Raw genomic sequence first — 12285 nt, 5'->3', positions numbered from 1 at the left:
TATGGACAATCCTAAGTCCAGTGTTAATAAATTAAATGATAAAATAAAACTTTAATATGGATGTACAAATTTATAAGAGTGAAATATATATGTATGTGTGTGTATTAATAGAAGGGTGTTATTCTAGGAATTTAGATATGGATCCAAAGGTTATAATAAAATGATGATGAAATTATCATGTGTTAAGAGGGGATACTACCGTAACTAAACCATAGTCCGGAGTAGGAGTACGAACTTCACGTGCAGCAAGTAGGTGTCTTATACCTTGATAATTTTATTTGTATCAGTTGAATTGTTGTAACTACAAGTTCTTTAAATATACAATTCATGAATATTAAATGAAAGAAAAAAAAAAGGCAAAGAAAAGAAATAAATATTGACTTGATTAGTTATTCAAGGTAATATGGAAGCTAATAATATCAATGTGATACATTAATATCGGCATTTACTTGGATGGAAATATATTTGTTAAGAACTTGATTAGCCGCTCTGAAATAGAGGCTAATGATGTCAATGGGGTTTTATTGACATCGAAATTAATGTGATGAAATTAAAGTGTTGAAAATAAACTTGATTAGCTATTCCAGGTTCGGAAAGCTAATGGTACAAATGAGTTGCATTGGTGTCAACATTTCTTAAACTTGATTAGTCATTTTCAGTACGAGAGATTAATGATACCAAGAATGATCATTAATATCGGAATTTAATTGGACTTGATTAGTCCTTTTGGGTACAGGAGACTAATGATATTAATGTGGTTCATTGATATCAGCATGAACATAAAAGGAATTTGCGGAAATGAACTTGATTAACTATCCCTGGAAAATGGGGAAGGCTAATGATGTGAATGTGAACACATTGGCATTGGCATATACTTGAAAACTTGATTGGCTATCGAATGGAATGCAAGCTAATGATACTACGTGGATTGGTATCGACATACCCCTGATTAACCATACTCCAAGTAATGGTTAATGATATGAATCTAATATCGATATCGACATTGATTATTTGACCCGGTTTATGAGTGACTAATGGTATTATAATGTTATTGTAGATAATTGGAGTAAAAAACAAATGATGGAATGATAAGGGAATCTATATATATTCTCTGATGTGATAATTATATATTGATTATTCAATTAGTTGATGTTTTGTTCAGGACTGTCACACTCGTACCAGGAGTAGAGTTACTTTATCTTTTTGTTCATATAAACTAGGTATATCATGTTTATTTTGGATTGTCATATATTTTGTTTTAAGCATGTAAACTTTAATGCTTAATTTTTGTTTGTAGATATATGAAATTAAATGTTCACTTTTATTTATGTATGGTAGATTTTATATAAACTCTTAAGCCTTGGTAATTAATATGTTTTATAATTAATTGGAGGTGATATTCAGATGAATTGAAATTATTGATAAATAATTCATGTGGATTATGATCCAAGATGATTGGATCAAAGAATTGAGGATGTATATAGAAGTGAAACAGGTTGAAGTCAATAACTTGGAATATTCTGTTATAGAGAAAACTCTTCTGGAATTTTAAAAGAAATTGCAAGAGAGCTTGAAATTGGCTAACATTTTTGTAAAAAAAAATATTACAGTATCTCTATAAGTAAGAAAGTGTTTTTTCATAGAAAAATTAGGACCGTTACAAAACCTACCCATATGTACATAATGACTAGAACTTTCTCTTAGGATGTATCTTGTAATATCATTAATACAAGTTTAACAAACATAACATTTGGAATCTCAACTATGGGTGACAAGATAGTTGTCACACAAGATATTACACCTATTCATTTTCAACAAAAGTCTAAGTTATTATAATTGCCGAGAAGGATTGCTCGAGACTAGGTGCTAATGAGTTGTCTCATATAAAAAGTTTGAATGGCCTCATAAATAACACCAATAAATTGAAAAATTATAGGATGATATAAGTATATAAAATCAGGTGGATTTTACTGAAAAATATGGGAGAATCCTGCATATTTTAAAAAGACCAGTTCAAAAATCAGTTATCATGGTCTTAGTCTATTTTTGGGATCCATTATATAATTGCTTCACTTTTAAGGATATGGATCTGGTACCTACCATAGAAGAATATTATGTGTTAACTGTTTTTTTATAATCGGCATATAAGGTATATTTTCATAAAAAAATTCCGACAATATACATTTTGTACCCTTGTTCAGGATCCGATAGACCTGTTTTTGACTAAAAATAATAATTTTAACCTAAAACAATCTAAAACTCATGTTTTACACCGGTCTACATAATTCCTGATTTTGATGGGAAAATAAAAGTTGACCTGAAAAAAATATTTTTTAAAAATTTTGAACTCTTCTTAATTTTTTGGATTTTCTTTCTTTTGAATAAAAATAGAAATAAAATAGAATATGAGAAAACTTTGGGGAACCAAATATTGGGTTACTACAAAAGGCAACAAAAAGAAAATCAAAATAATTGGAAAAAAATAAATAGAAGGTGAATTTGAACCATGTAAAAAAAAAATACATTTATTTTATCTATTATGTTATATAAGATCCTTGCATTTTCTTTTTTTCTTCTCTTTTCAGGCAGTAGAAAGGAATCTTTTGTTGCAAAATTGAGCATCAAATAGAAAACTCTACATCAGTAAAGTGATGAGCAAATCTTTATCTTTAAAGTGGTAGGTTATTTTGTACCTTGAGCATAAACCATTTCCCCTCTACCATTTCCTACCATCCCTGTATCAAAAAGTACAAGAGGAATTTGAATAAACAAGTCACCAAGTCTGCTGACAAATACTGACATAAAATACAAGCAACCACGCCCTGACTAAAATACAAGGAATCAGAAGTCCTGCAATGCAACTTCGGTGGCTAAACTAGTCAGGAATCAGGATTGGGACCTCAGAGCCCTAATTGGTATCCAAATCATTAATCTACATTGACATGCTCATAGGAAATTGGGAATACGATAGTTGGTGTTAGTCCACAACAAATCAGAAAACGTGTCAGTTCCCTCTATGTATATATGATCTCATTTCTCCCGAGAAAGAATCTTAGTACATCAACCACTCCTGCTGGATATTCTTCTAGGGCAGCTCAATCACCGGTTCATACTTCTTTTTATTGTGGGAATGCATGAAATTTACCGAAAGCTTCTTCCTCTTCCACGTCCACCCCACCCCCTGCCCCTGCCCCTTGGACTGCCCCTTCCACCATAAGATATACCTTCCAGTGCCCTATTAACAAGTTGATTTTGCACGCCACCAGCCCAGCGACCCTTTTTTTCCATGTTCCCGGAACCATTGGCAGTGGCGGCAGGTCGTTTCCCTCTGCAAACAAAAATAGACTAAGAACTGCTCTTTAAAAGAGAAACTGTAAAGAAAAAAGATTCATTCAACTAATATAACATTTACTGGCATTGCTATCTAGGCATTTAATGGGAGTGACTTTCACTTCATCTTACTGTTATGGGGAATTATCATTTCCAATAGTTTCCTCAATCACGATGGACATTATCCTATCACCCTGTAGAATCTTCTAACCTCATATTTTGAATTTAAGGAAAAAAAGAAAAAAGAGAAAAAAAATATCATATTTTTAAAAGCCTATGCCAGTAGCAAAAACCTCGTCAATTTGAGCGACATTGTCTCATCACTCACTGCAAGGACTACTGACCTCAGTTTCAGGAGCCTATTCCAATAACAAAACTCTCTAGGGCGAGGTACATTTAGCCCATCATTTTCTTAACATTCCACCACTTAATCCTAATAGTTCAGGAAGTTGCATACTTGAACTCGTAGATGTAGATTAGTTCATATTGATTACTGAAAGCGACCAAATATACTCAATTGCTTTCTCGGCACATAAGGCAATTAAATTTCCATCCAACACAGCACATGAGTCTATCAAATTTCCATCCAAGTCTATGATAGAAGACTACATCATAACAACTTGGCAACTTAAATAAAATCACAAAATTTCCAAATTTAATGTTGACAGTGAAACATTTGGAAAAAATGTTAAGCTTGTCAAAGAAACCAAAATGTACTTTCAACCTTTTCCTTTTTAAGTAACCAAGATCATTTTAAGCTTGTCAAAGTTTTTAATTAAAATATATATATATATATATATATATATATATATATATATTCAAAGAAAAGGATTAGACATCTCTCATACCCAGCTGAGACGGTAGTGGAAGGCACAGAAGGTTTTGCTACTTCTTTCCAAGAGAGGTTGATACTCTTATCTCCAATAAACAACGGTGTCTTTGAATGCAATGGCTGAAAATTGTAGAACAAGTTATTGATGTTTTACAAATACATAGGCATGGAATTCACTTTGTCAAAATTTCATTCTTTCTAAACCTTTGTCATTGCCAAAATGTTATTGCAAGTACGCAACCCAGTTGTAGTATTCTGTTTTTGTGTTTTCTGCACATTAAACAAGAAATATGTTTGTAAGATACTGCTATGAAAAGCTCTACAGAAGACCATAAGATGTCCATCTCCTGAGAGATTAACTTACTATGCTATCCTTTGCTTCATCAGACTTCGCAGCTGCCATTGCTTTGTTGTGTTCAGCCATTCCCTGAGTTAACTTTTTCATGGTAGCCCTGGTTAGATCTTCTACACTACTCAACCTGCACCCCAGACACCAAAAATAATGTCAATGGAAGACCCATATTAGAGCTACAGAAATATGGCAATGCTTGTTTGGTTCAAAACCGTGAAAATTGTTTAATTCAAAGAAAAGAAAATTAATAAGTCCTTGGAATAATAATCACAGCTATGGACATTATTTATCATTTTATTTCTCTACAAGTGAACTCATTGCTTAAGCTTAAAATTTATATTTATATTAGTGAAATTTCCTCCAAGGCTAACAACATGCATTTAAAAAATAAAACCACTGTCATTTAGGCGGGGTATGAAGGTAAGCTAATGAGCAATAAAGCACAAGTTCCTATTTGCAACAGTTTTGAAATAGCAAAGTTGCACCCAGAATTACAAAACAAATAAAACTACAGAAAATACTATTTTGTTCCTTTCAAGTTAAGAAACAAGAATCACTCAATTAAATACCAAAACAAATGTTAAGAATTCTACTTCTGAATTAAAATGTCACCTCTCTGTCAGGTCAGTGTAAAACTCAGAGAAGTCCTCCCCAAGATGGTCTGATGGCTGCCCAGTCACAATCTTGTAACCACACAGGCTGTTTGTAGCATTTGGAGCCTTTAAAACAACAAAGATCATATTATGTGTCACAGAGCTGATACATGCAAGAGTATGCTGGCAAATGTAAAATCATGAAATTACAACCTTATGAGCTAAGTGATGAAACGCATATAACAAGCACTCAACGTATGTAAAGTTCATCTCTTCTCCGCTCTTCCTCCGTGGCATGTATTTCTGAGTGGAAACAAAGAGAAGGCATAACTCTATGAGACCACAGTCTACATCAATAAATAAGTGTTTGGTATATGCAGAATTTTTAGAGAGGCTTTAACAATGTGATTCGTTAAGAATCCTTCTCATGGACATAAACTGAAAATCTGTGAGAACAAACACAAGCATTACTGTGACATTAGAAGTGCATTAGATATAATAACCTTTTTTGAAAACATCCAGGGCAAAGGACTAAATTAATCATGAAAAAGACAAGGTTACCTTCAAAAGCTGAACAACAGAGGGAAGAATCTGGCGTGAATCCTGTGGTAATGTAAAAGGTGATATTTCTGCAAGTGCTTTGAGCAAATCAAGCTTCCGCTCCTCAGGAAACTAGCAAAGAGGAAATTATTAGAATTGACAGGATCTTGTCAAAAGGCATATGCAAGCACAAAAAAAACAAAAAAAGGTAAACAAGAATAAGATATTTAAACATACTAACGAAAGAGAAGGGAGTGCACTACCTTGTCAAAAACGGGAATGATGTGTTTGTTCAAATAATTGAGGAACCTGCTGCTCGATGCACCCCTCTGTGTTCATAAATTAATAGGGACGAGTTGTAAGGTCAGGAAAAGATGCAAAATACACAATCTCAAAAATGAAAAACACAGTCCATACCAGGAAAAATGGAAGTGCCATATACAGGCATGATATCAATCTGTCAATATGGTCTGTATCCGAAACCTGTGTTTGGATACCAATTCAAGTCACTTTAAGGGGATTGTAACAGTAGGGAGCAAAAGCAAAATTTGCAATCATTGTGTATTTTGAAGCAAAATGACAACATGCAATGCAGAAGACCATGAAGAATCAACACCACCACTTACAACAGGATTTCTGAAAAAATCATTGCAGTTTAAAACACCCAGCACATGAAAATATAAGTAGATCACATGTTCAAGCATGCACAAATGAACATTGTACAAAACTAACTAGCGGATTGATTGATGATGAAAAAGGGAAAACAACATAAAACAGCAAACACAAAAGAAGAGTGGCTAAAACATGGATGAAACTGAAGTTGGAACAAAGCACAGTTTACGGTTTGTAGAGAAACCTCTAAAATCTGAATTTATTATAAGAAAATAAATGATCTTCTCAGCAAACAGCCTGACCAGGTTATTTATACTAATTGAAAGCCCTGAACTTAACAGTTGTAGAAAAAGAAATCACTAATCAAAAAGGCACATGCTAATCAAACAACAGCTAGAGAATATCAAATCAAGATATCTAGGCTTAAAAAATTAAATAACAAGGAAAGCAAGAGTATTCTTCCAAGGCTCATGTGCAAACTTCGCTCTGTCATCTTTTCAGCGCATTATTCAGTTAGCACTAATACTCTCATGCTTTTGAAGGTGGTATTCTTTTCATTCAGCATACACATTCCAGCATCTCTAAAATCTTCTGTTAAACTGTATAGAATTACTCCTCCAGGAAATGCATCACACTGTTCTTGGGAATTTTAGATAAGTTACCAATGCAAGGGACATCTCCCAGCATAAAATAGAAAACTATGGACTGAACACATCTAAAGATTTCTAGTAGAATGGATCTTATTCAGAGTACTAATATATATGTCAAAACATATTTCATCAAATTGCCAAACCCATCTATTCTTTAATTTTGACACAAGGAGCATGACAAGAGGCATGAGTGCATTTTACAGCATACTGTTAGAAGTTACATGTTGCATAAAATAGAAGCAATGTATCTATGTATCCACACATACATGAGATCAGAAATAGCAAACAGCCTATCAAATGTGGATTATAGCACAAGGCATTATTTACTCATAACTAATCCTCAATATTCATACAAGTCGGTAGAAGGAATCTACTTTAGAAGAAAATGCACAAGTCTCTATTGTTGATTAACAACAGGTCTTGCAGTGATTAGAAAGAAAGTTAGTGTTTCGTAGTTCACAATGCAGCATTAAAGTTAGGAGCTGAATTCAAACAATCACTCACATGAGTCACATCAAATGCTGAATCTAGATCAGCCTGTCCTTCAATGATTCCAACTAGCTCTTTCATGCGTTCAGAAGGAGCTTTGTCTCCAAATATGCTCAATTTTTTTAAGAAGTCCATAAACATTCTGAACTCCGCTCCAGTTACATCTTCTGAACTCTAAAAAGGAAAAATTCAAACTAGCCATGCATACTTTAATAGATCAGCAGAATTTGAAGTCTCATAATAAAAACGGTAAAGTTATGAGTACCTTTTTAATCAAATCAGTTATATGATGCTCCATTTCCTCTTGAGGTCTCAGGAGTTCACCTTTGAGTGGGAAAACCTGAAAATGGAGTTATTAGTCATCAATTGTTCGTAAAAGGGAACCAAATTAACAATAACCTTAACAGACAGCTTTATGTAAACTTCTAACCTTATCTCTTACAAAGCTCAGAACCTTCTCGCGAATAAGCTCATCCGTGCTTGGTTCTTCAACAGTCCCAATATGCTTAAATAAGGCAGACAACGATGCTGCATAGCAAGAAGAATAAATACATTTGAGAAAAAACCAAAAGGGAAAAAAAGAACCTACAACAAAAAGCATGCTAGAAAACGTGTATGGTGCCTGATACAAGCTTAATTGAGAATAGTCAGGTAAAATTTTTACAAGTTCTCATTTTCTTTCTCTTTGTTTTTTTATTTTCTTTCTCCTAGGTGAAGGTGTAGAAATCTATTAATTTATCTGCCAAGAGGTGCAACCATTGACAAATAGTTGAAACCATGATAAACTAGCAACAAGTTCATTTACTATATTTCGTCTGAAATATGTCCAAACTAGTAATTGAAAAAATTAAACTCATCCTTTTAGCAAAAATGCTTCCCAATATTCCACTGCGTAATCAACTAAAAACCCAAACTTCTAAGAATTCAGGTTGATTTTTCCCTAAATGCCCTTCTGTTTCACCAATATCTAATTCATTCTGGAGTGCACCAAATGTAGAATTGTAGCTTAAGATGTACTGGTTATTAACAAGATGGATTTTACCAAATTTTTTTTTTTCAGTTAGTATTATTAACTCCCCAAATTTGGGAAGAGGCCCACAATTCTAACTGGATTTTCTCTTTGAAAGAAATACTTTTCTCTTTGAAACAATTATAGTTTTCAAGAATCTGGTGGCTTGATGCCAACAAGTTAGTTTACAAATGTACGCTTAGATAGCAACAACAACACCAATTGCAGCTTTTCAAAGATGTTATTCACCATTGCCCGGTCCTATAAAGACAACATTTGCCTAAAACAAAACCATGACATTTCCACCTTCAAGGAAAGCTCTACACGAAATAGAGGTCTAAAGCATGATAACTGTTAATCTATATAAATTTTAAGAATGTAAAGGAGTTGCAGAAAAGCATGCTACATTTATGTTGCATGAAAACAGAAAGCACCCTATGTCACTATGAAAAAAGAAGAATTCTTGTAAAAGCATATGCTAATTTTCCTAAACTTCTATCCGACATTCTGGCCAAGTTGGAATTGTACAAGATTTGTATCCTAGAGTCCAAAGATAGTTAATATATACTCATTTGCACATTATATAATATCCATCCAAATTATTTCATCCATCTTAAAGATTTACCTTTCACATCCTGCCTCAACAGGGACATAAGGGCTTTAAGCACTGCATCCCGCTCCACAATTTCCTCTAAAACCATAAAGAGGAGTCAACGTCAAATCCCTACTACACCAACAAAAGTCCCTTCTCAAAAATCTTTTTTTAGAAAATCCAATTACCAGCTGCAAGGAGTTGCACAAGAATATCCACAATTTTTGACAAATACTCCGGCGTATCCTTGCAAAATAGCGGCAGTCCCCTAATCGCTTGCACCCGGACCTGCACAACCAATTAACACTTAAATCCATACAAAAGCCTAAAATCCACTTTAATTTCAATTTGTAAACAAATGCGTAACCAAACACTTCCAGATACTAATCCTTCAAGCAAGCACACAATATAAAAACCCTGCACCAATGCACCATGTTCAAAAGACATGGTTTCTAACACAAAAAAAAAAAAGTAAACTAACCCCGAGCTCTTCTTGTTCAATCAAATCGATTTGCGTCTCGACAGCTTGACTGGAAAGCTCAGGGAAGAACTTGAAGAACCTCGGGATTAACTGTGCCGCCAATTGCTTCGCTTTTATGCTCGTTTTTGCTGCATCCATAATCCCCTGGTAATCCTTCACATTCTACCATAAATAACGAAAAAGACAAAGCTGTTAAGATCACCTAATTATAAAATAATTTAAATAAAACCCTAGGGTTTTACCTGAGACTTGTCTTTGGACTCACTGAGTCGCTCGCCAAACTCGTAGAGCTTCTCGATGTGGCTGGCGTCGTCGGTGGCGGTGGCGCTGGCGGCAGGGTCGCTCATTTGGAGAGAAACTGGGAGAAAGTGAAATTCAAAAAAATATATTTAGATTGAAGAAAATGAGTAGTATTTCATTGGATGAGAAGATTTATTTATTTATTTTTATACTATCTATTCATTTTTATAAGAAAAAAAAAAGTGTTTGAGAGAGAGAGATTTAAGAGAAGGAGACGTACAGGAAGAGCAGTTTCAGTTACTAGTAGAGGAGGGAGAGAGAGTTTCAAGGGTTTTTGATTGATGGCCAAAAGAAAGAAGAAAGACCTTCGTTTATCCCGCAGGTGTTCTTTCGAGGATTTAAGCGTCGTTTGTTTTTACGATTGATTCAAAACGCAAGTTTACTCTTTAATTTTAATTTGTAGAGATTGTTTTTTAAGATATTTTTATTTAAAATATATTAAAATAATATTTTTATTTAATTTTAAAAAAAATATTTTTAATATTAATATATCAAAATAATTTGAAAATATAAAAATATAATTTTAAATAAAAATAATTTAATTAATTTTTTATAAAATTGTTTGTAACATAATTTTAAATATCTAGACTTGTGAGTTAGATTTAAAAGGAATTAATTTTATTTTATTTTTTTAATTATTTAGTGCTATTGAATAATTATGTATTTGGTTTCTTTAATTCAATTTTTTTATGGTATATTACATGGTATGTCATGAGAAATATAGATTTTATATTTATTATTTTTAAATTTATCATATTTTTTATTCCATAACATTAAAAATAAATGAAGGTTTGACCTCCACTTAATTATATATTATTTATTATTCTTCTTTAGAAAACATATATTATTTATTATTCTTCTTTGGAAAACATATATTTACATATATGATGTATTTATTTGAATTGTGTTATCTATAAAAAAAAATTAACTTATTTATAGATTATATTTAAGGTTTATATATTATATTTGTCATCAGCACTACAGAAGTTAAGGTTCAACTTTAGCGGAATCTCAAGATGGATTGTGTATGGATTCTGATAAGGTTTCAAAATCCAAGAAGTTTAGGAATAAGACTTATGTGTTGGATAATCAATTAATTTTCTAGTTCAAGCAATATGATTCATTCTTCATAGCCAATGTAGCTAATAGCTAGTACTTGCAAAAGATCTCCTTTAATAGATGTGAAAACTCTCAAATACTTAAGCCATTCCTTTAATAGATTTTTAATAGCTAGTACTTGCAAAAGCAATTTTCTTTGGTATATATAAACAAATGAATAAGCATAACCAAGTTCGAATAAGGTTTTCTGTATCTACCTTATAAACAATAAGGTATAGTAAAAAAGAGGATTTGAGAATTCAATATTGAATAGAATAGTGTTGCCCAACACTTATCACTTATTAATGTTAAAAGCATAATTATAAAATGGACAGCCACTAAAACCAATGAACAAATTATCAATCAAATTTTAACTCAATAAATACAACAAATCAACATTCTCTTTTAATGTATTTATTCCATGGGAACAAATTCATTAATAATCAAAAGACTTGAATCAACATTGTTACCTATTTAGCAAGGCCATTTTTATTCTTAATATGAACCTTGGAAGGTGTTCAAATGGTTGTGCCATACCAATCTAATCCCTAAAATAAAATTATGTATTAACAAATGATATCTAAGATATTTTATTCAAAGTGTGTGTCTATGTATGTATGTATGCGTTGTTGGAATTAATTTTGAAGTTCAAAATGTCTTTTAACTCTTTTAAGTGTTTTCTAGGTACATATAACTATTAAAGATGTATTTATCTTTTAAGTCTCTTGACTTGTCTTATACAAGTATAAATATATGTGTTCAAATATTATATTCAAGTCCAAGTTTATTTAGACTTCTTTTTATTTAAAAGTAACTTAATATAAGAGTTCCTTACTTTTTTCTAACATGATATCAGAGCTAGTTCGATCTAGTGAGGTGTTTGAGAAGTTAAAGCATGTTTGTAGATGAAAGAGAGGATGGACAAGTGACATCCAAAAAGAAAAAAAAATAGAAGTGCAAGATGATAGAACCCAACAAAAGAATTAAGGCATTACATCAAGAGAGATAGAATAAGCTTAAGAAAGAGGCTTTGTGCAAGCTGACAACTTCTTGTACAAAAGATGGTGTGATACAAAAGAGAGTATATATAAAGAGAATAGAAAATTCTTAGGGTGCGTTTGTTTCCCGGAAACTGGTTTCCGGGAAACCACTTTTCAAACTTTCTTGTGTTTGTTTGTCATTAGGAAAGTTGGTCAACGGAAAACATTTTCCAATCAAAGGAAAATTTGGCTTGGTTTCCAGGAAAGTGTTTTCCTTTTATTTTGAGCGGAAAACACTTTTCCGGAAGTTGTGAAAAATTTAGAAATGTCATATTATTTGCTGATTATATCAAATTTGGTCCTCAAACTTTTGATTGCTATATATATTTTGTTTTGAATATTTGTTTTTCAATTTCATCCCTTAGAA

At 32.4% G+C, this 12285-nt stretch overlaps 1 protein-coding gene across 1 annotated transcript; it reads right to left on the bottom strand.

Annotated features, from left to right (window-relative positions):
• Positions 1 to 2738: 2738 nt before the first annotated feature.
• On the bottom strand, positions 2739 to 10147 carry LOC18103208 (apoptosis inhibitor 5-like protein API5). The gene is made up of 17 exons (XM_052445504.1): positions 10001 to 10147; positions 9723 to 9838; positions 9481 to 9642; positions 9188 to 9287; positions 9033 to 9098; positions 7829 to 7926; positions 7664 to 7738; positions 7414 to 7572; positions 6065 to 6130; positions 5911 to 5976; positions 5669 to 5779; positions 5321 to 5410; positions 5127 to 5233; positions 4527 to 4641; positions 4367 to 4432; positions 4179 to 4282; positions 2739 to 3328 (listed from the first exon to the last, which is right to left on the bottom strand). Exons 2-17 carry the CDS (start codon positions 9825 to 9827, stop codon positions 3142 to 3144), a joined length of 1677 nt encoding a protein of 558 aa, XP_052301464.1. The 5' UTR covers positions 9828 to 9838; positions 10001 to 10147; the 3' UTR covers positions 2739 to 3141.
• Positions 10148 to 12285: the final 2138 nt, after the last annotated feature.

The sequence above is a fragment of the Populus trichocarpa genome, chromosome 11, assembly GCF_000002775.5.
Source record: "Populus trichocarpa isolate Nisqually-1 chromosome 11, P.trichocarpa_v4.1, whole genome shotgun sequence".
Lineage (NCBI taxonomy): Eukaryota > Viridiplantae > Streptophyta > Magnoliopsida > Malpighiales > Salicaceae > Populus > Populus trichocarpa.
The sequence above is the reverse complement of the archived record's forward strand: the minus strand, read 5'-3'. Positions and strand labels throughout refer to the sequence as shown.